Genomic DNA, 26680 nt, shown 5'->3' on the forward strand with positions numbered 1-26680 from the left:
GGTGAAGACTAAGTGTTTAATACAGGAGGTGGCACAGTCTATGACCTGGTGAAGACTAAGTGTTTAGTACAGGAGGTGGCACAGTCTATGACCTGGTGAAGACCAAGTGTTTAGTACAGGAGGTGGCACAGTCTATGACCTGGTGAAGACCAAGTGTTTAGTACAGGAGGTGGCACAGTCTATGACCTGGTGAAGACCAAGTGTTTAGTACAGGAGGTGGCACAGTCTATGACCTGGTGAAGACCAAGTGTTTAGTACAGGAGGTGGCACAGTCTATGACCTGGAGCAGTGTATCACAACAGAGTTGTGTGTCTCTGCAGCTGTTTGCACGCCTGGAGGCTCGTCGCTGTCTGAAGGAAATCGAACCTCGTCTGTTTCCTGAAGATGACCGACCCGACCATGGTGACTGACCACGTGGACATGTGCTCCTCCTCTTCAGAGTCATAACTAAACATGAACACACCCACGAGACACATGTTGATAGGTGACATCACATCCTGAGGATGACATCATCATGTCAACTCAGCTGCTTTTATTTTGATGATCTAATTTCTCTCTGTTTGTAGGTGAGGTGGTGGAGCTGTATGGAGCAGAGGGAACAGGTGAGTTCACAGAACAGGTAACGACTGTGACTGCACTTCCTGTGCGGGTGACGTTTTTCACGCATGTTGTTTTTCAGTTGTTTTTATCTTCCCCCCCACCCCGGCCTCCATGTTGGTAGGATCCAGGTCAGAGGTCATCAGCTCAGACAAAATGGCGGCGCTTGTCAGTCGAGCAACTTTGTTGAGATCGAAGAAACTTTCACTTCATAAGGTTTGTGTGTGTGTGTGTGTGTGTGTGTGTGTGTGTGTGTGTGTGTGTGTGTGTGTGTGTGTGTGTGTGTGTGTGTGTGTGTGTGTGTGTGTGTGTGTGTGTGTGTGTGTGTGTGTGTGTGTGTGTGTGTGTGTGTGTGTGTGTGTGTGTGTGTGTGTGTGTGTGTGTGTGTCAGGTAAGACGGAGCTGCTGTACCACCTGCTGTGTCGCTGTGTGTTGCCGAAGGCCGCTGGCGGACTGGAGGTGGACGTTGTGTTTGTTGACACCAACTACAGTCTGGACATGTTACGACTGGTCAGCATCATCGACAGCAGACTGAACCCAGGTACATACACACTCACACACTTCACACTCACACTCATACACACTCACACTCACACACTCACACTCAGCTCCAGCTCTAAGCTTCTCTGTCTCTCTCTCTCCATGTGTCCAGCTCTCTCTACCAGCTCGCCCTTAGCCGGGTCAGATGAGGAGGCGTTGCGCTCGTGTCTGTCTCGCCTCCTGGTCGTCCACTGCTCCTCCTCCTCCCAGCTCCTCCTCACCCTCCACTTCCTGGAGAACTCCTTCTCATCGCGGCCTGGTCTGGCGCTCCTCCTTATAGACAGCATCTCTGCTTTCTATTGGCTGGATCGCTGCGAGGGCGGGGCCAGCTTTTCCAAGCAGGAGGAGAAACTCAGCAAATGTTCCGAGCTGCTGGGCCGACTGCTCAGGTGGATATCCATCAATGAAGGTTCCTGGTCCATTAGAGGGTTCTAGTGGTGCAATAGGTGGATTCAAGGATTACTGTGAAGGTTGTAATGGTTCATAAGGAGGTTCTTGCGACCCCTGAGGAGGTTTTAGTGGCTCTTTAGTTGGATGGAGTGGTAGTTTAGGAGGTTCTAGTGGTCCTTGAGGAGGTTCTTCTGGTTTTCTAGTAGAAAACCGTGTGATCCTTCAGTTCAATTGGTCTGTTAGGTGGTTCTCGTGATCCTTAAGGAGGTTCTAGCTGTCCAATAAGATGTTCTAGAGATTCTTAAGGGGATTCACATTGTTCATCAAATGCATCCAGTGATACTTAAGGAGGTTCTATGGGTTCAACTATGGGAGGTGCTGGAGATTCTAGTTGTCTTGTAAAAAGTTCCAATGTTCCTTCAGGGGGTTCTAATGGTCCATTGACATGTTTTCACCCAAGACGTTGTCCATTAAGTGGGGAGTTTTTTTATCAATCAATCAAATTGTATTTGTAAAGCCCAGATTCACAGATCCCAGTTTGTTAGAAACCTCAGAGACACATGTGAGGACCCGTCTCCAGGACGGACACGAGTCCAGCAGATGTCCCGTGGAACAGAGGACATCAGAGAGATCAGAGTCTTACAGCTTTGATTAGATTAAACACTTTGTAGCAGAACTGAAGGTCAATGACCTGATGGATTATTGTCAGTAACGGTTGAGTCTCTGAGGAGAAATATTATATATCAAGCAGTCTGGTTGTGATCATAGTCTCTGGTCAGCTGCCACCTCGTGGTCCACCCCCACTATCAGATGCCAACACGATACAGGATCCACCATCACCTTCACGATCTCTGGTGTGAGATCCACAGATCATGATCCACGATGTGGCCGCAGCTTACTACAGCCTGTGGTTCTGGTGGTCATTAATGAGGTTCTAGTCGTGAGGTTCTACAGGTAAATGAAGACATGTTATAGTTTATTAAGGAGGTTATTTTCTCCTTTCAGAGGATAATGAGAAGTTCGAGAGATCCTCTAGGATGCGTTTGGTTCCTGTGGTTATTTTGAGGGTTCTAGTCGACTGAAGGGTTGTAGAGGTCTTACTTTTGAGGGTCACAGGAATGAAAGAAATTGAAGGAACTGTGAGAAAATTAAGTTCTTCTAAATTCAAAATTTTATAGCTGGTTGATGAAGCTTTCGTTTATTTGTTCTTAAAGAACCACACAGAGCTGAAGAACCTGTAAACATGTCAAAGCTTTGAGTCAGGTCCATCTGTGGTTCTTCCTCTCAGGGATTACAGAATCACTGTCTTTGCCACGTGCCACGCCCTCCGGAGGAGCCACAGGGGAACCTCCTCGGACTCCGACCGACCATTCCTCTGTCGCCCCTGGCAACGACTGCTGACCCGGCGGCTGCTGTGCACACGACAGGACGCTCCGAACAACGTGTCCGCCGCAGCAGGAAGCAGCGAGGAGCAGGGGAGGCGCCAGGTCTTCACTGTCCACTGCACCTCCTGCGGGACCAAGGCTCCAAGGAGCAGCTCCTTCCACGTGACGGACGGAGGAGTGGAGTTCACCTGAAGCTCTCCTGTCTTTCATGAGTGGAGTTCAGAAAGGTTTGTAGAGAAGCAGGAGTTTTACGGATTTCCTTCTCCGTTGAACTGATCGAACTTGTGACTCAGAACAAGATCAGAGAGTAATAAAGAACTAATACTTGATTCTTGTTTCTGTTCTGGAAGGTTCCTGAGGTTCTTACGAGCGATCTTGATGTGAATGAGGCTCTAGGAGGTTCTCAAGATTGTAATGTTAATTCCTGTGCTCATTTGGAGACTGAGGAGGATCTTCAGATCATATGAAAACGTTCCTGATGTGGAAGCGTGGATGTTCCAGTGGAGCCTCCAGGTATCCATGTTGTCATAGAGAGGATCATCTAATGATTACCAGGAGGTTCTGAGGAGGCCCAGGGGCGTTTTATGGACCTTCAGTTTTCCACAGTGTAGTTTTGTGGTAGAAATAACAATTCTGAAGACTCTGTATTATTCAATGAAGATAAAAGGATATCTGATGACTGTATAAATAAAAATATATGATTTGTTGTTTATGGATAACATTTAGTTTGTATTTATTATTTAATATTCTTTTACAATTTATTAATTTTAATAATATTTAATCTGTGTTTTTGTACAATATTTCCATTAATAATTTTATATTTTAAAAAATGTGCACATTTTAGATTTGTTTATATTGTATTTTTAAATGCTTTTGTGGTTATCCTTGAAGTGAAATTAAATGTGTTTCTAAACAACGATTATTATTTATAGAAATCACAAAATAATTTAAGAAAGTATCTATCAGTAAAATTAAAAGTATCTTTATCTATAAATTGTCTGGTCCCGCCCACCTCTACTGCGGTTCATGGACATGACAACTACACAGACCACAATTCAACGCGACAGGATTCCAGCCAATCCGGAAGGCGGCTGACCGGCCGGCCAATGATAGAGAGGCGGGAGATTTCAAACTCCGGAAGCAGTCGGAAGGTTCTGCTCGTCGGTAACGATCGAGTTTCTTCTTCACGTTTATAACGAATTCAACCGAATAACGAGTTCAGCCGAGAAGACGCCGAGGACCCGTCAACATGGCGGATAGCACCGCCGCGGACATGCGCTGTGAGTTCACCTGGCAACACGTCATCACCGCAACTAACCTGCTACAGTTAACTAACCTCCAACTGCTAGTTATACAGTTAACTAACCTGCAGCTGTTAGTTATACAGTTAACTAACCTGCAGCTGTTAGTTATACAGTTAACTAACCTTCAGCTGCTAACGAGCCTCCAACTGCTAGTTATACAGTTAACTAACCTGCAGCTGTTAGTTATACAGTTAACTAAACTGCAGCTGCTAACGAGCCTCCAGCTGCTAGTTATACAGTTAACTAACAGCTGCTAGTTATACAGTTAACTAGCCTCCAACTGCTAGTTATACAGTTAACTAACCTGCAGCTGCTAACGAGCCTCCAGCTGCTAGTTATACAGTTAACTAACAGCTGCTAGTTATACAGTTAACTAGCCTCCAACTGCTAGTTATACAGTTAACTAACCTGCAGCTGCTAGTTATACAGTTAACTAACAGCTGCTAGTTATACAGTTAACTAACCTGCAGCTGTTAGTTATACAGTTAACTAACCTGCAGCTGCTAGTTATACAGTTAACTAACAGCTGCTAGTTATACAGTTAACTAACCTGCAGCTGTTAGTTATACAGTTAACTAACAGCTGCTAGTTATACAGTTAACTAACAGCTGCTAGTTATACAGTTAACTAACCTGCAACTGTTAGTTATACAGTTAACTAACAGCTGCTAGTTATACAGTTAACTAACCTGCAGCTGCTAGTTATTGATATGACATTTGTTATTATAGGTTATTAGTATTAATATTCGAGAAAAACTTCTGTGTCTCTCAGTGTGTGTCTTTTTGTTTTGTGTTAACGTTGTGTGTGTGTTGTATGTTAACGTTGTGTGTGTGTTGTATGTTAACGTTGTGTGTTGTGGGTTAAGGTTTTGTGTTAACGTTGTGTGTCTGTGTGTTACCGTTGTGGGTAAAGGTTTTGTGTTAACGTTGTGTGTCTGTGTGTTACCGTTGTGGGTTAAGGTTTTGTGTTAACGTTGTGTGTTGATGTTGTGTGTCTGTGTTGTGTAGACGAGCGTCTGACTGCAGAGCAGATGGATGAGCAGAGGATCCAGAGCGTTGCGTACCAGTACCTGTGCAGGTTGGAGGAGGCCAAGAGGTGAGAGGTCACACCTGGTGCCAGCTCCTGTCCTGAGACCTGTTCACAGGTCCAGGTCTGGTCCAGGTCCGGTCCTGAGACCTGTTCACAGGTGGTGGTTCAGTCCGAGTCCGGTCCAGGTCCGGTCCAGGTCTGGTCCAGGTCCGGTGCTGGCCCGGTGCTGGCAAGTCCAGGCCAGTCCAGGTCTGGTCCAGGTCTGGTCCAGGTCTGGTCCAGGTCCGGTCCAGGTCCGGTCCAGGTTTGACCTGCATCTCTGTGACATCATACTTTATGTTTACAGGTCGTCTGATACGATATCTCACGAACACCTGCTGGAATCCCCTCGGACTCGACCGTCACACAGACTTTATATCACTACTCAAAAACCTGAAGGGAAATCACACAACAGATCTTAATGACAAACCTTTTAATTGAAAAACATATAAAACAACTTACAGCAAATTACGTTCAGACTCCATTAAACAGCCGAGTCATTAACAGGTAACCGATCTTCTAACACTGTCTGGTATCATCCAGTCGGAGCCATCAGAGCACAGAGCGACCTGGAGATCACAAGACATGAAGACACTTTCCCAGCCGAGGATCCACTGAGGGAATCAGTCCGATGCTCTAAATAAATAAATACTGCCGTGACACTGGTGCGTGATTCTGCGAGTTTCGCTTCCTCTTGTCATCGCTTGTCAGGACTCGCGGTGGAAACCCATACGTCAGCAGCATAATTTAATATTCATGAGGTGCTTTGCATTGACCATTGATGGTTGAAAGTGGAGTTCGAGGCAGATCCATGTATGAACGTTTCCTGGTGAACTGGGATTTATAAATTGAACATTGCGTTCAGGTGTGCGTGTGCACGGTTTTATAAAAAACTAATTTTCTTCTGCGTACGCCATTTCTGGCTTTTGTGCGCACGTGGAGTTTCAGTGTGAATCCAAAGCGGGTTTAATAAACCAGACCCCGGCGCTCCTGGTGTTCAGCCGCTCTGGTTCCTCAATGTACAGAATGAAATCTGGAGTTTAACTTCATACTCCGAACATTAAGGTTCCTTGATTGTTCCAGCAGATATCTAGAAATATGCACTGGTTGGTGAAAGCATTCAACCGCAGTGCAGTAATTCTGGTTTTAAAAGATGTTCTCCCTGTGCAGGTGGATGGAGGCGTGTCTAGGGGAGGAGCTTCCTGCGCCCACTGACCTGGAGGAGGGGCTCAGGAACGGGGTCATTCTGGCTAAACTGGGTCATCGATTCGCTCCCAACTCCGTCCCTCTGAAGAAGATCTATGACCCCGAGCAACTACGATACCAGGTCACACAGCCACACACCAACGCACCACAGACACACAACGTTGATACACACCACACAATCAACAATTGTCTATTGATCTGTTCAGGGTGTGGGTCTTCAGTTCCGTCACACGGACAACATCAATCACTGGAGGAACGCCATGACCAAGCTCGGACTGCCAGCGGTCAGTGAACGCATTGATGGATCAGAGTATTGATAGATGATCAGAGTATTGATTGATGGATCAGAGTATTGATGGATCAGAGTATTGATAGATGATCAGAGTATTGATGGATGGATCAGAGTATTGATGGATTGATCAGAGTATTGATGGATGGATCAGAGTATTGATGGATTGATCAGAGTATTGATGGATTGATCAGAGTATTGATTGATGGATCAGAGTATTGATTGATTGATCAGAGTATTGATGGATCAGAGTATTGATGAATGATCAGAGTATTGATGGATGGATCAGATTATTGATTGATGGATCAGAGTATTGATGAATGATCAGAGTATTGATGGATGAATCAGATTATTGATTGATGGATCAGAGTATTGATGGATCAGAGTATTGATGGATGGATCAGAGTATTGATGGATCAGAGTATTGATGGATCAGAGTATTGATTGATCAGCGTGTATATTGATCACCAGTTGTTGTTTCCAGATCTTTTATCCTGAAACAACAGACGTGTACGACAAGAAGAACATGCCTAGGACTGTCTACTGTATCCACGCACTCAGGTGACTTCACCTGTCTGTCTGTCTGTCTGTTCACCTGTCTGTCTGTCTGTTCACCTGTCTGTCTGTTCACCTGTCTGTCTGTTCACCTGTCTGTCTGTCTGTTCACCTGTCTGTCTGTCTGTTCACCTGTCTGTCTGTTCATCTGTCTGTCTGTCTGTTCGTCTGTCTGTCTGTCTGTCTGTCCACCTGTCTGTCTGTCTGTTCACCTGTCTGTCTGTCTGTTCACCTGTCTGTCTGTCCACCTGTCTGTCTGTCTGTTCACCTGTCTGTCTGTTCATCTGTCTGTCTGTCTGTTCACCTGTCTGTCTGTCTGTCTGTTCACCTGTCTGTCTGTCTGTCCACCTGTCTGTCTGTTCACCTGTCTGTCTTCCTGTCATTCTGCAGCCTGTATCTCTACAGACTGGGCGTGGCTCCACAGATCCATGACCTCTATGGGAAAGTCAAGTTTACAGGTAAAAAACAAACAAATTTACTAAAACCTTCTATTAGAGAGAGTTCATTTTTGACTGCCTGATCTACAGACACACGTCGCATGTTTTTCTCATGTTTCCAGACGAGGAGATCAACAACATGAAGTTGGAGTTGGATAAATACGGGATCCAGATGCCGGCATTCAACAAGATCGGAGGAATCCTGGCCAATGAGGTGTCCGTGGACGAGGCTGCAGGTAAAGAGAAGCCGTCTGATTGGCTCTGAGCCGCTCCTCTCAGTATCACACTGCAACCCCCCCTGCTCTTTCCTCCCATCAGTCCATGCAGCAGTGATCGCCATCAACGAAGCGGTGGACCGAGGAGAACTGGGCGTGACCACGAGGGCTCTGAGGAATCCTAACGCCATGCTGCGGAACCTGCAGGAGGCGCTAATGAGCGTCTATCAGGAGATGCTGCGTCAGGCTAGAAGAAGAAAGGCTGAACGAGCGAGCAGCTGGGTGAGGGTCCCATGTGATGGTTATCAGTCCAATCAGAGGACTGCGTGTTCTAGCATGATCACTGACCGTGTGTGTGTGTGTGTGTGCGTGTGTGTGTGCGTGTGTGTGCGTGTGCGTGTGCGTAGTGTCAAGGTTCAGAAGATAAAGACATGTACGAAGAGTTTCTGACTCAGAGGGAAATTCAGAACAACATCAACGTGGTTAATGGTGAGAACGGATCTGTATCAGTCAGTGTGAGTGTTGATGGATCAGTGTGATCACAGGAGGTGTGTCTTCTCAGTGCGTGCGGCCGTGGAGCAGGTGGATGAAGCTCTGGACTCTGCAGACGAGCTCGCTCTGCTCTCCGCTCTGCAGCTGCCAGGTTTGGCCCTCAGAGGCCTCCATACCGACAACGGCCCCTGGTACCTGGACCAGCTGTCCGTAGACCGCCAGCAGAGGGCGCTGGTATGTAAACACTGAAATAAATTCAGACATGTATGAATACAGTGACATGAGTCCCCCCCCCTCTGTGCCCTCTGACACCAGGAAGGCTGTGTTGATCCTCTGAACCCGGATGACCTGCAGGACGCCATCACACTCGCCAACGAAGAAGCAAAGGGAGCCAGAAACAGTGAGTGTCCACCGCAGGGACACCTGCTGGACAGTTACTGGCAATGCACCAACACGAGCAACAGTTTCCTGATGTTTCAGAAGAGAGACACACTGCTGAGCCACCAGGGGGCAGACGTCCAATCAGAGAGAGCGACCCCCCCTCCCCATCTGTGTTTAATGAGTTCATTGTGTGTCTGTGTGTTGCAGTGCAGGCAGCCGTGCAGAATGTAAATGATGCGTTACGTCGCAGTGACCCCAGACACACACTCAGCTGTCTGATGACCTCTGACCTCCAGCTGCCTCAGGTGTTTCCTTTTGCTGCTGCTTTGTATCACAGAGAACTACAGCTGCTGCAGAGACAGAGTGGACAAGTGAGACACACACGAGACACAAACGAGACACACACGAGACAGAGACGTCCACACACAGGTTGTTTCCGCTGGTGGTGCTGTTGGACTAGCACTCACTGTTCTCCTGCTCTCCACCAGGGGGAGCTGCAGCAGGAGGAGCTCTTTGTTGCTGTAGAGATGCTGTCAGCTGTCGCTCTCATCAATCAGTCTTTGGAGGCGGGAAACCTGCAACAGTTCAGCTCCTCATTGGTCAGTTCATCTGCAGGACTCTCTGATGTAGATGACACCCTGCTGGACAGGTACCTGCCTGCCTGTCTGTCTGTCTGTGCCTGTCTGTCTGTCTGTCTGCCTGTCTGCCTGTCTGTCTGTCTGTCTGTCTGTCTGTCTGCCTGCCTGCCTGTCTGTCTGTCTGTCTGTCTGTCTGTCTGTCTGTCTGTCTGTCTGTCTGTCTGTCTGTCTGTCTGTCTGTCTGTCTGTTCATATAGAGGTAGGACAAGATGACAAAGGGTTTTTCCTGAAACCCTCTCTCCTAATGTCTTATTGTTTCAACACAATGTGAAGAGCGGAGCCGTCTGTTACTAAATCCAACAACTTCGTCAGGTTCACTGATCGTAATCATAAAGAATGAAATGTAAAAGTATGATTTCTAATATTGGGATGAAGAGATAAAGAAACAACAGGACACAAGGTCACATCATGAACGTGTCTGTGCCGTGTTCAGGTACTTTGAGCGTCTGGCAGATGTGAAGCAGCAGAGCGGCAGAGCTCAACTGACCTGGAACCAGCTTCAGGAGAAAATCAACAGTGTCAACAGCTCAGTGCTGGACGCACAACAGAGTACGCACACACACACAACTACACAACAATAATACACGCCACACCAGCCCCTTCTCTCTGTAACTTGTGACTTTGACCTGTGACCTCAGAGCTCGTAGTTTTGGGTGTAATTAACAAGGCCGTGATCAGAGGAGACAATCAGCAGCTGCTCTCGGCTCTGCTGCTGCCCTCTTGTGGCCTGGAGGACGTCGTACCTGACAACGCCTGTCGATACCTGACACTGATGAGCAGAGCCCGTCAGCACAAAGCTCAGGTAACCTCTGACCTCTGACCTTTACTCCACAACCAATCCCTATCAGCCTGAAGTCACGTGACCTTCCTGTGTCAAATCAGGTGAGCAGAGACCCAGGAGCTGAGCTGCGATTGGCTGATGTCCAGGAGGAAGTGAGGAGAGCCAATCAGCAGAGTCAGAGAGCTTTGAAGTGTGAGTCTGTCAGAACTGTAATTATTGTTGTAATGATAGGCCATTGTGTATGTCTCTGTCAGTAGCAGCGGTGTATTGATTGTTATTTTACATTTTATTTTTCAAGATTTTATACAGACAAATTATAAACAGCATCATTGTAATGAATATGTACAACAATGGAAAATACACCATGGAAAGTGTAGTTTAACAAATGCATCAAAATAACAAGAACATGGGCGACCTATTTAAACTAGAGAAAACACAACATAGAAGAAAACAGAACAGAAACAAGCATTTGCTATCACTTCTTTGTGCGAGGGTGTTGATTATTGATTGGGTATGTAGTGTGTCTGTCAGTTGCAGCAGTGTATTGATTGTGTGCATGTCTGTGTGTGTGTAGTGTGTCTGTCAGTCGCAGCAGTAAACCAGGCAGTGAAGGAGAACAGAGACTCTCAGACTCTTCGTGTTTTGTCTTTACCTGAACTTCAACTTCAGGGAATCATCAGAGAGTGTGCAGCAGAATATCAGAGACAGCTACACAACCTGATCACACACAAGATGGACACAGGTAACACCATGTGACCCCTGAGCTGGACATGAATGCAGTCTGCGACAAACCCACATTAAGTTCCTGATCAAACTAATTGATTCTTCAAAAGTAAAGATATTGATCAGTATCAGGAGTAGGGTTGCAAAGGGCGGGAAGTTTAGCTCGGGAATTTTGAAGAAAAAAAAAAACTATGCAAATTAAACGCTGAGCCATAAAAACATCGTTCAAAACACTATTTTAAAGATGTATGGAACGTTGAGTTTCAAGCCTCCACTGGTCATTCTTCCATCACATGCACAGATAACTCCCAGCATGCTTCACTCTACAGCAGGGCTACTGAGGCCTGCTGTAGAGTGCAGGACTAGTCAGGTAAGTTTCAATGATATTACTGGGAAAATATATTAGCATGCTGATTGAGGATTGTTCATCTGTTCATCTAGACTATTTCCATTCATTTAGCCGTCAATCGTAAAATATGTTTACAGACGATTCCAATAGTTTGGCTAACTATTTATATCTCTGGCATTGCATTAGTGTTTTTTTACAAACTTTGTTCTCATCTTATTCTACAGAACAATGCCACGTGCACTCTCTCATGTGTGGAGACATTTCACCTCATCCAATGTAGAAGGAAAGGCTGTGTACATTTGCAAATACTGAGCAAAGACCTATGTTAAGAATGACACAACGATGCAGAAGCATATAGTCAAGTGCCCAAAGTTTCCTCAGGGCTCAAATCATACTATGACACAACAAAATGTTTATATTTATGTCTGTATATGACAAGGTAAATACAGTTAGTATAAATTACCCACAACATTTCAAGTTTATTCCCGTTAATCCCCATGGAAAGTTTCTAACTTTGAATATTCCATGGGGATTAACGGGAATAAACTGGAAATGTTGTGGGTAATTTATACTAATTAGAATAAGATGAGAAAAAAGTTTGTAAAAAAACACTAATGCAATGCCAGAGATATAAATAGTTAGACAAACAATTGGAATCGTCTGTAAACATATTTTACAATTGATGGATAAATGAATGGAAATAGTCTAGATGAACAGATGAACAATCCTCAATCAGCATGCTAATATATTTCCCCAGTAATATCATGGAAACTTACCTGACTAGTCCTTCACTCTACAGCAGGCCTCAGTAGCCCTGCTGTAGAGTGAAGCATGCTGGGAGTTATCTGTGCATGTGATGGAAGAATGCACAGTGGAGGGTTGAAACTCAACGTTCCATACATCTTTAAAATAGAGTTTTTAATGATGTTATTATTGCTCAGCGTTTAATTTGCATAGTTGTTTTTTTTTCAAAATTCCGAGTTTCTATTCCCGTGGAAAGTTTCCGGAAATTTACCGGAACTTTCCGCCCCTTTGCAACCCTAATCAGGAGTGATTGGTTGTGTGACCCAATGTGACACAATGTGCTTGTGTGTCCAGGAGACAACAGGGGGTCCTGGATCCGAGTGCGTGCGGACGACGGCTCGTTGTTTTACTTCCACCTGAAGCGACTGGAGGGAACCTGGGAGCGGCCGGGCGGCTTCACACACAACAACGTGTTCATGGACAGACACGAGATACAGGTCAGAGGTCACACCTGAGACACCAGTGTGTGTCCCCCTCTGTGATTGGTCGACAGACGTAATAGCATGTCTCCACCTGCAGGACATTATCAGCAGTGTGTCGGGTTCGCACAGTCGCAGCGCCCTCTGGAGGAGCCGCGAAGCCCTGGTCGTTCGTCTGCAGGCTTCATGCCGAGGGTTCCTGATCAGACAACAGCTGGAGGCTCGACGACGTTTCCTGATCCGCCACACAGCTGCTGTGGTCGTCCTCCAGGTGAGACTTCACTGATCTGATAGAACCGCTCACATCAGGAGAACAGATAACCATCACGTGTGTTTGTGTGCTCAGTCTCATCGGAGGAGGTTCGTCCAGCAGAGGCTGTACAGACGCCGGCTGCAGTTCCTCTACATGAACTGGAGGGCCGTCGTCAAGGTAACACGTTAGTTTGTGTGATGTCACTGTCTTTTGATCAACATGTATGAAGCGTGTTGTCGTCTTAGAACATATGTGGGATTTCTGCAACTTGTGGTATGTTTCATATGTTCACAGATTCAGTCATTTGTGAAGATGTGGTTGATGAAAAGAAAATATCGAGCACGACTGAGTTTCTTCAAACGTAACGTGAGTCCTGTCTGTCTGCCTGCCTGCCTGCCTGCCTGCCTGCCTGCCTGCCTGCCTGCCTGCCTGCCTGCCTGTCTGTCTGTCTGTCTGTCTGTCTGTCTGTCTGTCTGTCTGTCTGTCTGTCTGTCTGTCTGTCTGTCTGTCTGTCTGTCTGTCTGTCTGTCTGTCTGTCTGTCTGTCTGTCTGTCTGTCTGTCTGTCTGTCTGTCTGTCTGTCTGTCTGTCTGTCTGTCTGTCTGTCTGTCTGTCTGTCTGTCTGTCTGTCTGTCTGTCTGTCTGTCTGTCTGTCTGTCTGTCTGTCTGTCTGTCTGTCTGTCTGTCTGTCTGTCTGTCTGTCTGTCTGTCTGTCTGTCTGTCTGTCTGTCTGTCTGTCTGTCTGTCTGTCTGTCTGTCTGTCTGTCTGTCTGTCTGTCTGTCTGTCTGTCTGTCTGTCTGTCTGTCTGTCTGTCTGTCTGTCTGTCTGTCTGTCTGTCTGTCTGTCTGTCTGTCTGTCTGTCTGTCTGTCTGTCTGTCTGTCTGTCTGTCTGTCTGTCTGTCTGTCTGTCTGTCTGTCTGTCTGTCTGTCTGTCTGTCTGTCTGTCTGTCTGTCTGTCTGTCTGTCTGTCTGTCTGTCTGTCTGTCTGTCTGTCTGTCTGTCTGTCTGTCTGTCTGTCTGTCTGTCTGTCTGTCTGTCTGTCTGTCTGTCTGTCTGTCTGTCTGTCTGTCTGTCTGTCTGTCTGTCTGTCTGTCTGTCTGTCTGTCTGTCTGTCTGTCTGTCTGTCTGTCTGTCTGTCTGTCTGTCTGTCTGTCTGTCTGTCTGTCTGTCTGTCTGTCTGTCTGTCTGTCTGTCTGTCTGTCTGTCTGTCTGTCTGTCTGTCTGTCTGTCTGTCTGTCTGTCTGTCTGTCTGTCTGTCTGTCTGTCTGTCTGTCTGTCTGTCTGTCTGTCTGTCTGTCTGTCTGTCTGTCTGTCTGTCTGTCTGTCTGTCTGTCTGTCTGTCTGTCTGTCTGTCTGTCTGTCTGTCTGTCTGTCTGTCTGTCTGTCTGTCTGTCTGTCTGTCTGTCTGTCTGTCTGTCTGTCTGTCTGTCTGTCTGTCTGTCTGTCTGTCTGTCTGTCTGTCTGTCTGTCTGTCTGTCTGTCTGTCTGTCTGTCTGTCTGTCTGTCTGTCTGTCTGTCTGTCTGTCTGTCTGTCTGTCTGTCTGTCTGTCTGTCTGTCTGTCTGTCTGTCTGTCTGTCTGTCTGTCTGTCTGTCTGTCTGTCTGTCTGTCTGTCTGTCTGTCTGTCTGTCTGTCTGTCTGTCTGTCTGTCTGTCTGTCTGTCTGTCTGTCTGTCTGTCTGTCTGTCTGTCTGTCTGTCTGTCTGTCTGTCTGTCTGTCTGTCTGTCTGTCTGTCTGTCTGTCTGTCTGTCTGTCTGTCTGTCTGTCTGTCTGTCTGTCTGTCTGTCTGTCTGTCTGTCTGTCTGTCTGTCTGTCTGTCTGTCTGTCTGTCTGTCTGTCTGTCTGTCTGTCTGTCTGTCTGTCTGTCTGTCTGTCTGTCTTTTGTGTGACCCATGCTGCTGTGTGTCCACAGGAGGGCGCTGTGATAAAGATCCAGTCGTTCTTCAGAGCGAGCAGAGCCAGAGATCAGTACAGGATGTTGGGTGAGGTCACTAATGAGCCGCTGCCCCTGATTGGTTCGTTAATCCTGTTTCTGTGTTGACTGACTCTATCTGCCCCTCCCCCCACCTGTCTTAGTGCACTCGGACACGCCCCATCTGTCTGTGGTCAGGAAGTTTGTTCACCTTCTCGACCTCGGGGACGGTGACATCAGAGAGGAGGCGGAGCTTCTGCGTCTGAGGGCGGAGGTGGTGAGGAGCATCCGCTTCAACCGGCAGCTGGAGGCGGACCTGGACCTGATGGACCTGAAGATCGGGCTGCTGGTCCGGAACAAGGCCACCCTGCAGGTACGAGTCCGTGTCCACGGGTGAGACCAGGTTACTGTTCACAGGACGAGCGGCGCCGGTCACCCGAACCCTGACCCCTGACCCCTGACCCCAGCCAGAACATGTCAAGAGCTTTGAGTGTCAACAAGACGAGAAAAGATACAGAACATTTACCATTTGGGTTAACCACTCCCCCAACTGCCCGCTCGCTAACAGGAAGTGACTGAGTCCAGAGTTTGTAGTGTTGAGTTTTATTGTTATTCGTGAAGACGGTGATTCTGCTGCACAGAGCAGATCTGAGACCAGCGAGTCATTGAGATTCACTTCCTAACGCAGGAAGTGGCGTTCACAGAGCTGCAGTCTCACAGCGATCTGGATCTGATTCTGGATCTGATTCTGGATCTGATTCTGGATGTGATTCATTCACATCCAACGTGCGCAGATGTATTCATAGCTCAGGGTTTTTCACAGTCTCGTGAAATGACTCGTTTCCAGCGCCACCTCAGGCGGAGCAGTGACACTTCACCCTCCTGCCCCCCCGATGGTGACATCCAGTCACGAGCATTTCACACCCGAGTTTAAATATTTCAACATTGGGAACAATTCACTCATATGGATTCTAACATCACGGGCTGGGTCAAACGCCACGCCCGTCCAAGAGAAGCGAATTTTGTGTCTAAACACGTGTTTTTAATCTTGTCGTGCGAATAGTCGCTTGAATGCAACATAAACACAAAGGTGGTATTAGACCGTATTCACCAGGATTAAAGACGGACTCACTACAGTGTTCTTCTTCACACCTCACAACAGGAAGTGACCTTCCGCCCTTTTTAACAGGAAGTGGTGTCTCACTGTAAGAAGCTGACCAGGAAGAATAAGGAGCAGCTGTCGGACATGATGGACGTCGAGAGAAGTAAAGGACTGAAGGCTCTGAGCCGAGAGAGGAGAGAGAGACTGGAGGCCTATCAACACCTGTTCTACCTGCTGCAGGTAACACACACACACACACACACACACACACACACACACAGACACACACAGGTAGTCACACATGTGTTCACCTCCTCATGTGTGTGTAGACGCAGCCTCTGTACCTGGCTCAGCTGATCTTCTTGATGCCTCACACTCGCTCCACCTCCTTCATGGAGATGTTGGTGTTCAGTTTGTTTAATTACGGCTCTGACCACCGGGAGGCGTACCTGCTGCTGCAGCTCTTCACTGAGGCGCTACGCTACGAGATCAGGTGTGACGCACACACACACACAGACACACTGTAATACACACAGACACACACTGTAATACACACAGACACACACGCACACACACACACACACACACACACACTGTCATACACACAGACACACACACACACACACACACACACTGTAATACACACACACACACAGACACACACACACACACACACACACTGTAATACACACAGACACACACGCACACACACACACACACACACACACTGTAATACACACAGACACACACACACACACACACACACACTGTAATACACACACACACACACACACACACACTGTCATACACACTCATCAGTAACCTGTGTGCTGGGGTCAGCCTGAAGGTGGACCAGCCTCAGGACGTGGTCACAGGGAATCCCACGGTCATCAAGATGCTGGTGAACTTCTACCGTCGAGCTCAGGGTCAGAACGTCCTGCGGGAGACGCTGAGTCCGGCTCTGCAGGACGTCCTGCAGGACCGGACCCTGAGCATCAGGACGGACCCAGTGGACGTCTACAAGACCTGGATCAACCAGACTGAGAGCCAGACCGGACTCAAGAGGTCTGAGCACCTGAACACCTGTCTCACCTACTGCCCCTTTCTCTGTCTGTCTCACCTGTCCTGTCTGTCCCACCTGTCCGTAGCACCCTACCTTATAATGTCTCACCTGTCCTGTCTGTCCCACCTGTCCGTAGCACCCTACCTTATGATGTCTCACCTGTCCTGTCTGTCCCACCTGTCTGTAGCACTCTACCTTATGATGTCTCACCTGTCCTGTCTGTCTCTCCTGTCTGTAGCACCCTACCTTATGATGTCTCACCTGTCCTGTCTGTCTCTCCTGTCTGTAGCACCCTACCTTATGATGTCTCACCTGTCCTGTCTGTCCCACCTGTCCGTAGCACCCTACCTTATGATGTCTCACCTGTCCTGTCTGTCCCACCTGTCCGTAGCACCCTACCTTATGATGTCTCACCTGTCCTGTCTGTAGCACTCTACCTTATGATGTCTCACCTGTCCTGTCTGTCCCACCTGTCCGTAGCACCCTACCTTATGATGTCTCACCTGTCCTGTCTGTAGCACTCTACCTTATGATGTCTCACCTGTCCTGTCTGTCCCACCTGTCCGTAGCACCCTACCTTATGATGTCTCACCTGTCCTGTCTGTCCCACACCTGTCCGTAGCACCCTACCTTATGATGTCTCACCTGTCCTGTCTGTCCCACCTGTCCGTAGCACCCTACCTTATGATGTCTCACCTGTCCTGTCTGTCCCACCTGTCTGTAGCACCCTACCTTATGATGTCTCACCTGTCCTGTCTGTCCCACCTGTCTGTAGCACCCTACCTTATGATGTCTCACCTGTCCTCTCTGTCCCACCTGTCCGTAGCACCCTACCTTATAATGTCTCACCTGTCCTGTCTGTCCCACCTGTCTGTAGCACTCTACCTTATGATGTCTCGCCTGTCCTGTCTGTCCCACCTGTCCGTAGCACCCTACCTTATGATGTCTCACCTGTCCTGTCTGTCCCACCTGTCTGTAGCACTCTACCTTATGATGTCTCACCTGTCCTGTCTGTCCCACCTGTCCGTAGCACTCTACCTTATGATGTCTCACCTGTCCTGTCTGTCCCACCTGTCTGTAGCACTCTACCTTATGATGTCTCACCTGAGGACGCTCTGTCTCACCTGTCTGTAGCACCCTACCTTATGATGTCTCACCTGTCCTGTCTGTCCCACCTGTCTGTAGCACTCTACCTTATGATGTCTCACCTGAGGACGCTCTGTCTCACCCTGAAGTTCAGAGAAGAATTGACGTCTCCATCATCAACCTGAAGAACCTGACGGACCGAGTCCTCAACGCAATCACAAGCAACCTGCACAAGCTGCCGTACGTCTCCTCCTCTCCTCCTGTCCTCCTCTCCTCCTCTCCTCCTCTCCTCCTCTCCTCCTCTCCTCCTCTCCTCCTCACCTCCTCTCCTCCTCACCTCCTCTCCTCCTCACCTCCTCCTGTCTTCCTCTCCTCCTCACCTCCTCTCCTCCTCTCCTCCTCACCTCCTCACAACTTCACCTCCTCACCACTTCACCTCTCCTCCTCACCTCCTCACCACTTCACCTCCTCACCTCCTCACCACCTCTCCTCCTCACCTCTTCACCTCCTCACCTCCTCACCTCCTCTCCTCCTCACCTCCTCACCTCCTCACCTCCTCACCTCTTCACCTCTTCACCTCCTCACCTCTTCACCTCCTCACCTCCTCACCTCTTCACCTCTTCACCTCCTCACCTCCTCACCACTTCACCTCACCTCCTCACCTCCTCACCTCCTCACCACTTCACCTCCTCACCTCTTCACCTCTTCACCTCTTCACCTCCTCACCTCCTCACCACTTCACCTCACCTCCTCACCTCCTCACCTCCTCACCTCTTCACCTCCTCACCTCTTCACCTCCTCACCTCTTCACCTCCTCACCTCCTCACTACTTCACCTCCTCACCTCTTCACCTCCTCACCACTTCACCTCCTCACCTCTTCACCTCCTCACCTCCTCACTACTTCACCTCCTCACCTCTTCACCGCCTCACTACTTCACTCACCGCCTCACTACTTCACCTCCTCACCACTTCACCTCCTCACCTCCTCACCACTTCACCTCCTCACCTCCTCACCTCTTCACCTCCTCACCACTTCACCTCCTCACCACTTCACCTCCTCCTCACCTCACCTCACCACTTCACCTCTCTTCCTCACCTCTTCACCTCCTCACCTCTTCACCTCCTCACCAGTTCACCTCCTCACCTCTTCACCTCCTCACCTCCTCACCACTTCACCTCTCCTCCTCAACTCCTCACCTCTTCACCTCCTCACTACTTCACCTCTTCACCTCCTCACCTCCTCACTACTTCGCCTCCTCACCTCCTCACCTCTTCACCTCCTCACCTCCTCACCTCCTCACCTCTTCACCTCTTCACCTCTTCACCTCCTCACCTCTTCACCTCTTCACCTCCTCACCTCCTCACCTCCTCACCTCTTCACCTCCTCACCTCTTCACCTCCTCACCTCCTCACCTCCTCACCACTTCACCTCTCCTCCTCACCTCCTCACCACTTCACCTCCTCACCTCTTCACCTCCTCACCTCTTCACCTCCTCACCACTTCACCTCTCCTCCTCACCTCCTCACCTCCTCACCTCCTCACCTCCTCACCTCTTCACCTCTTCACCTCCTCACCTCCTCACCTCCTCACCACTTCAACTCTTCTCCTCACCTCCTCACCACTTCACCTCTTCACCTCCTCACTGCTTCACCTCCTCACCTCACCTCCTCACCTGTCCACCTCCTCACCTCCTCACCACCTCTCCTCCTCACCTCTTCACCTCCTAACCTCTTCACCACTTCACCTCTCTCCCCTCACCTCCTCACCACTTCACCTCTTCACCTCTCCTCCTCACCTCCTTACCTCCTCACCTCCTCACCACTTCACCTCTTCACCTCCTCACCACTTCACCTCCTCACCACTTCACCTCTTCACCTCTTCACCTCCTCACCAGTTCACCTCCTCACCTCCTCACCACTTCACCTCTCCTCCTCACCTCCTCACCACTTCACCTCTTCACCTCCTCACTACTTCACCTCCTCACCTCCTCACCTCTTCACCTCTCCTCCTCACCTCCTTACCTCCTCACCTCCTCACCACTTCACCTCTTCACCTCCTCACCTCTTCACCTCCTCACCTCCTCACCTCCTCACCTCCTCACTACTTCACCTCTTCACCTCCTCACCACTTCACCTCACCTCCTCACCTCCTCACCTCCTCACCACTTCACCTCCTCACCTCTTCACCTCTTCACCTCTTCACCTCCTCACCTCCTCACCACTTCACCTCACCTCCTCACCTCCTCACCTCCTCACCTCTTCACCTCCTCACCTCTTCACCTCCTCACCTCTTCACCTCCTCACCTCCTCACTACTTCACCTCCTCACCTCTTCACCTCCTCACCACTTCACCTCCTCACCTCTTCACCTCCTCACCTCCTCACTACTTCACCTCCTCACCTCTTCACCTCCTCACTACTTCACCTCCTCACCACTTCACCTCCTCACCTCCTCACCACTTCACCTCCTCACCTCCTCACCTCTTCACCTCCTCACCACTTCACCTCCTCACCACTTCACCTCCTCCTCACCTCACCTCACCACTTCACCTCTCTTCCTCACCTCTTCACCTCCTCACCTCTTCACCTCCTCACCAGTTCACCTCCTCACCTCTTCACCTCCTCACCTCCTCACCACTTCACCTCTCCTCCTCAACTCCTCACCTCTTCACCTCCTCACTACTTCACCTCTTCACCTCCTCACCTCCTCACTACTTCGCCTCCTCACCTCCTCACCTCTTCACCTCCTCACCTCCTCACCTCCTCACCTCTTCACCTCTTCACCTCTTCACCTCCTCACCTCTTCACCTCTTCACCTCCTCACCTCTTCACCTCTTCACCTCCTCACCTCCTCACCTCTTCACCTCCTCACCTCTTCACCTCCTCACCTCCTCACCTCCTCACCACTTCACCTCTCCTCCTCACCTCCTCACCACTTCACCTCCTCACCTCTTCACCTCCTCACCTCTTCACCTCCTCACCACTTCACCTCTCCTCCTCACCTCCTCACCTCCTCACCTCCTCACCTCTTCACCTCTTCACCTCCTCACCTCCTCACCTCCTCACCACTTCAACTCTTCTCCTCACCTCCTCACCACTTCACCTCTTCACCTCCTCACTGCTTCACCTCCTCACCTCACCTCCTCACCTGTCCACCTCCTCACCTCCTCACCACCTCTCCTCCTCACCTCTTCACCTCCTAACCTCTTCACCACTTCACCTCTCTCCCCTCACCTCCTCACCACTTCACCTCTTCACCTCTCCTCCTCACCTCCTTACCTCCTCACCTCCTCACCACTTCACCTCTTCACCTCCTCACCAGTTCACCTCCTCACCAGTTCACCTCCTCACCACTTCACCTCCTCACCACTTCACCTCTTCACCTCTTCACCTCCTCACCAGTTCACCTCCTCACCTCCTCACCACTTCACCTCTCCTCCTCACCTCCTCACCACTTCACCTCTTCACCTCCTCACTACTTCACCTCCTCACCTCCTCACCTCTTCACCTCTCCTCCTCACCTCCTTACCTCCTCACCTCCTCACCACTTCACCTCTTCACCTCCTCACCTCTTCACCTCCTCACCTCCTCACCTCCTCACCTCCTCACTACTTCACCTCTTCACCTCCTCACCAGTTCACCTCCTCACCTCACCAGTTGACCTGACCCCCTGACCTTGTCCCCTCAGGTACGGGTTACGTTATACAGCGAAGGTTCTCCGAGACGCTCTGAAGACGAAGTTTCCTGACGCCAGCGAGGACGAGCTCTACAAGGTGAGCAACAGGAAGTAGAGCCCAGAGGCACTCCTTCACAATAAAAGCTTCTTTCTTTTATCTGTTCTAGTGGACATGTGGGGACCCGGGTCCTTTACTACCTTACTGAAAAACCCAGTTATGGATCAGTGATGATTTATTGATAAGGGTCAGTGGTCGTTGGTATCAACTGTAGAAAGCTTTTGGAAGTGTGTGTGTATGAAATACATTTACATATAAACACATACGTCTCGAACCTGTGGAAATATTTAACAGTAGAACCTGTAAAACATTCCGGTTGTTAAGAACCTTTTTTCATGACCTGGACCCTCTGACAGATCGTAGGTAACCTGGTGTACTATCGCTACATGAACCCGGCCATCGTGGCGCCGGACGGGTTCGATGTGGTCGACCGCTCGGCCGGCTCCTCCCTGCAGCCGGAGCAGCGCCACGTCCTGGGCTCCATCGCTCGCATGCTGCAGCACGCCGCTGCCAACAAACGCTTCCACGGAGACGGATACCACGTTGCAGCTCTGAACCAGTACATCAGCCAGACTCACAACAGGTTCAGGTCAGTGTCGGTGTAACCACGGTAACCGTGGGACATTGGTTAAGGTTGTTGCTCGTTACAGAAGAGAACGACATCTGACATCTGACATCTGACGGCTAACCCTCTCCCCACAGGAGGTTCCTGCTGAGTGTGTGTGACGTTCCTGAACCTGAGGAGCGGTTCAGTGTGGACGAGTTCTCCGAGCTGCTCGTGGTCAGCAGACCGGTCATCTACATCTCCGTCAGCGAGCTGCTCAACACGCACAAGGTGAGGAACCACTGCCCCTGGACCTCAGACTGGTCCTGGACCTCAGACTGGTCCTGGACCTGGACCTCAGACTGGTCCTGGACCTCAGTCTGGTCCTGGACCTCAGTCTGGTCCTGGACCTCAGACTGGTCCTGGACCTCAGACTGGTCCTGGACCTCAGACTGGTCCTGGACCTCAGTCTGGTCCTGGACCTCAGACTGGTCCTGGACCTCAGACTGGTCCTGGACCTCAGACTGGTCCTGGACCTCAGTCTGGTCCTGGACCTCAGACTGGTCCTGGACCTCAGACTGGTCCTGGACCTCAGTCTGGACCTGGACCTCAGACTGGTCCTGGACCTGGACCTCAGACTGGTCCTGGACCTCAGACTGGTCCTGGACCTCAGACTGGTCCTGGACCTCAGTCTGGTCCTGGACCTCAGACTGATCCTGGACCACCTTGACTGTTTCCTCTGTGTCTTTGTTCAGCTGTTGTTGGAGCATCAGGACGTTTTGTGTCCTGACTCCTCGGACCCGCTCAGACTGCTGCTGCAAGACCTCGGACCAGTGCCCCCCCTGCAGGAACTCATTGGTACTGTAACAACTTCTACTGCTTCTTCCTACTTTATTATTGATAGTGGATTCACTAATCAGATCAAGAAACAAAGCCGCGGCACACGTTTACAAGGAAACGGAACTAGATATTGATATATTTATTTAATTCTGTAAATTGAGAACTGTTCAGGACTTGATGAGTCAGCGCCACCGAGAGGAACATGAGGAACATGAGGAACATGAGGAACATGAGGAACATGAGGATCTGAACCCATCTGAGTCCGAATGTTTTCTGTCCTCCAGGAGAGTCTTCGTTATCTCCATCAGACCCAGACTCGGCTCACAGCTGTAAGACCGAAGTTTCTCTGACTCTCACCAACAAGTTCGACATCTTCGACGACTCTGATGACAAACCAGACGCCAGAGGTCTGCTGCTCAGGTAGCTGCTTCGTTAGCATCACCTGCTTGTGTTCCTCTGCTGCTCATGGGACTAAGAGCAGTTATTTAGCCTTTTATGATGTTTTTAAAACTATTGCAAAAAACCTTCCAGCACAAAGCAGCTGATCATCGACGTCATCAGGACTCAACCAGGGGACACTTTGAGTGACATCCTGAGAAGGTCCCCATCACATGACCAGGTAACTCGCACACATTCATACGTGTTTACAAAGCTACAGCGACCATAACCCTCACATCCTTACATGAATGAATGAGATGAGCTGGTTGCTAACTTCCGCTTAAGTGAAGAAGTGATGAAACAGAAGAAAACCAGAGTTAGCTAAAGAGCTTGGTAAGTAAACGTTAGCTAACATAAAGTGCAAAACAATAGGTGACTTGTTAAGATAAGTTCGGTTGTTAAGCCTCCAGTCGTTGTCTCTGTGGGAGGAGCTGAAGGACGGGGCCAGTTAGCTCAGGCTCAATTAGTTTAGGTCTATTTAGTTTAGATCAGGTTTAGTTTGGTTGGGTGTGGTTAGGCCAAGTTAAGGTTACGGTAAGACAGAAACTGTAAGTGGTCTGTCCAAACAGGAAGTCTGCCATGATTGGCTGATGCAGCGAAGAGCACAACAAGATGCTCGAACCCCTGAAAAGATGAAGAGAAACCAGTCATTGGTCGCTAACGGCAACCTGAGTCTGGAGGAGAAGAAGAGGAAGATTCTGAGGAGTCTTCGTCGTCTAGAGGGACTCGGCGTCCTGACGTCACCTCAGACTGAAAACCAAATCTTACAGATGATTGCCAAGGTAACACACACACACACACACACTCGCACACACACTTCTTGTTCCTTCAGATGTTGTATGAAGCCTCTGATCTAAATGACCACTTACAGGACATCCGTCAGCAGCGTCTGCACCGCCAGCGTCGAGGGGCGGAGCTACTGAAGCTCCGTCACACTCTGAGCAGTCTGGAGGTGAAGAGCAGCTTCCACACTGAACAGGTGGACTACTACAGACATTACATCACTTCCTGTCTGGACAACCTGACTGCCAGGTACAGGTGGAACATCCGTCTTTCATTGGCTGCTTGAGTTCCTCATCACAGAAGATTGAAACACTAACTCAATGTGATTGGTTGACAGTAAATGCAACAAAAAGAAGAGCGCAGAGAGCACAGGGAAGAAGAAGCCTCCTGCACTCAGTTACAGCGCCACCCGGCTGCAGGAGAAGGGAGTTCTGTTGGAGATCGAAGACCTGCCTCCGACACAGTGAGAACACGCGTGTATACGTCATGTTATTATACGACGCAAATTGTAAATCTCAAGCGTGTGAAACTTAAAAACTCATGATCTACTCTCTACTATGTTGGGGGGGGGGGGGGGGGGGTGAAGTGTTTGAGTCCACAAAGCACTTCTGGAGTTTCAGGTGTCAGAGCAGAATCAAATACAACTGATTTCTCCATTCTGCTCCTGTGGTTCAAGCCCCGCCCAGGAGGTCGTGATGTCACCGTGCAGCTTGTGGACGACATCGGAGACATTCACAGGACACCACAGTGTTTATCTGATGTCTTATTATGTTTGAAGAAGTGATCACCAGTTACTTCAGTTGTTTTAGATTCTGCTTTAACGAAGTTTACCCCTGAGACTCCAGAAGCCCCCCCCCCCTCCATCATAGTGCTGAGGAGATAATAAAGGAATTTATATTTCTGTGAACTATCCATTTAATGTGGTTAACTTTTTTCTGTGTTTGAGCAGCGTCAACAGTTGTGTGTGTGGTTTCCGGTTCCAGGTTTAAAAACGTGGTGTTTGACATCGTTGCTGGACCCGAGCGAGGAAGCTTCAGAGTCAAAACTCGATTTCTTGGAGTCGAGATGGAAGAATTTCTGCTGAAATACCAGGTACAAACCAGCCAGATGTCCTGAGTCCTGCTGGTACGTGGCCTGCAGGTGAAAACTCTCTCTCTCTCTCTCTCTGTGTGTGTTGCAGGATCTGCTGCAGCTGCAGTATGAGGGCGTGGCCGTGATGAAGATGTTCGATAAAGCGAAGATAAACGTCAACTTGCTCATCTTCCTGCTCAACAAGAAGTTCTTCAAAAAATGAACCTAGTGATGCTCATACTTTACACTCCTATCTGTGTTACATCTCATTACACTATTTTTATATGCCACTGTGTATACAGAGTGACACATCTTTAACTCCTATCCCTGTTTATGATCAATCAAATAAGCTTTATGATTTTTTTGTGAAACTATGTTTGTCCTATCTTTGTAATGATATGTCACTGTGGAATCTGTCTGTTTAACTTCCTTCACTTCTATCTGCACCAACCTGAACTGTTTCCTCTTATTAAAGTGTACAGTGAAAAGATGTTTGAATTTGAGATGGTTTTAATATCTCGTTACAGAAAGTGTTTTTGTATCATTATGAATCAAAGGGAAGCATCTTGGTCCTATCTCTGTGACTAGTCCTGTGTTTCACTCACAAATGTTAAAGGAGTGAGACATCGTTCCTTCTACATATCACTGTCAGTCAAATTAAGTTTTTCTGATCAATAACATCTGATCAATATTTGTCTGTTTTTAGTTGTTCGGTTTAAAAAATAAAAACTGATGGATCCTGAAATTGAAGTGACGAGTGGTTGGTTAAGTAACAACTCAGTGATGAACTTCATTTCTTCTGGTTGGTTAAACATGAACCAGGTTTAGTTTCAGACTAAATTATCATTTTAAAAGACGAGTGGTATCGTCCCTGCTGGTTTTCCATCGGTCCACTTGGATCTGAGGACCATGTGAGTTTGAACTTCATGATGTTTCCCGTCATAGAAAACGTGTAAAGGTTTGTTACTCGGGGAAAAAAACTAGTTATATATTTATATTTCTCCTTCATGAGGCTCAGGTCAGTAAATCACTGACCAGTGAAAGTCACTGTTGTTACAACAGAAGACGAATCAAGTTTTTATTCCACAGTTTGCGTCACAACCAAAGAAGAAAAATAGATTCACACAGATTCAGCTGACGGGATTACAAAAATACTTTGAGTTTAAACTTCCAGTATCAACAACAGCAAGGTCCGGACCCACATCTGAACTAGATTCAATCAGTCTGAACTAGATTCAACCAGTCTGAACCAGATTCAACCAGACTGAACCAGATTCAACCA

General features: G+C 48.7%; 2 protein-coding genes across 2 annotated transcripts; both read left to right on the forward strand.

The window, feature by feature from the left end:
- Positions 1–275: 275 nt before the first annotated feature.
- Positions 276–3588, forward strand: xrcc2 (X-ray repair complementing defective repair in Chinese hamster cells 2). Its single transcript, XM_061080828.1, has 5 exons — positions 276–402; positions 567–602; positions 989–1138; positions 1250–1526; positions 2816–3588. The coding sequence occupies exons 1-5, from the start codon at positions 276–278 to the stop codon at positions 3102–3104; spliced, it is 879 nt and encodes a 292-aa protein (XP_060936811.1). The 3' UTR covers positions 3105–3588.
- Positions 3589–4137: 549 nt separating this feature from the next.
- iqgap3 (IQ motif containing GTPase activating protein 3) lies at positions 4138–26100 on the forward strand. Its single transcript, XM_061081214.1, has 38 exons — positions 4138–4192; positions 5224–5311; positions 6455–6611; positions 6697–6774; positions 7264–7340; positions 7725–7792; positions 7894–8007; positions 8090–8268; positions 8394–8475; positions 8549–8712; positions 8794–8878; positions 9067–9230; positions 9348–9508; positions 9931–10046; positions 10136–10299; positions 10380–10470; positions 10853–11020; positions 12449–12591; positions 12674–12844; positions 12920–13003; positions 13121–13192; positions 14738–14807; positions 14902–15110; positions 15927–16079; positions 16169–16332; positions 16680–16904; positions 18088–18228; positions 21677–21761; positions 22079–22311; positions 22425–22557; positions 23022–23124; positions 23391–23526; positions 23638–23725; positions 24114–24326; positions 24416–24576; positions 24665–24790; positions 25311–25419; positions 25508–26100. The coding sequence occupies exons 1-38, from the start codon at positions 4162–4164 to the stop codon at positions 25619–25621; spliced, it is 4920 nt and encodes a 1639-aa protein (XP_060937197.1). The 5' UTR covers positions 4138–4161; the 3' UTR covers positions 25622–26100.
- Positions 26101–26680: the final 580 nt, after the last annotated feature.

The sequence above is a fragment of the Limanda limanda genome, chromosome 11 (genome assembly GCF_963576545.1).
Source record: "Limanda limanda chromosome 11, fLimLim1.1, whole genome shotgun sequence".
Classification (NCBI taxonomy): Eukaryota; Metazoa; Chordata; class Actinopteri; order Pleuronectiformes; family Pleuronectidae; genus Limanda; species Limanda limanda.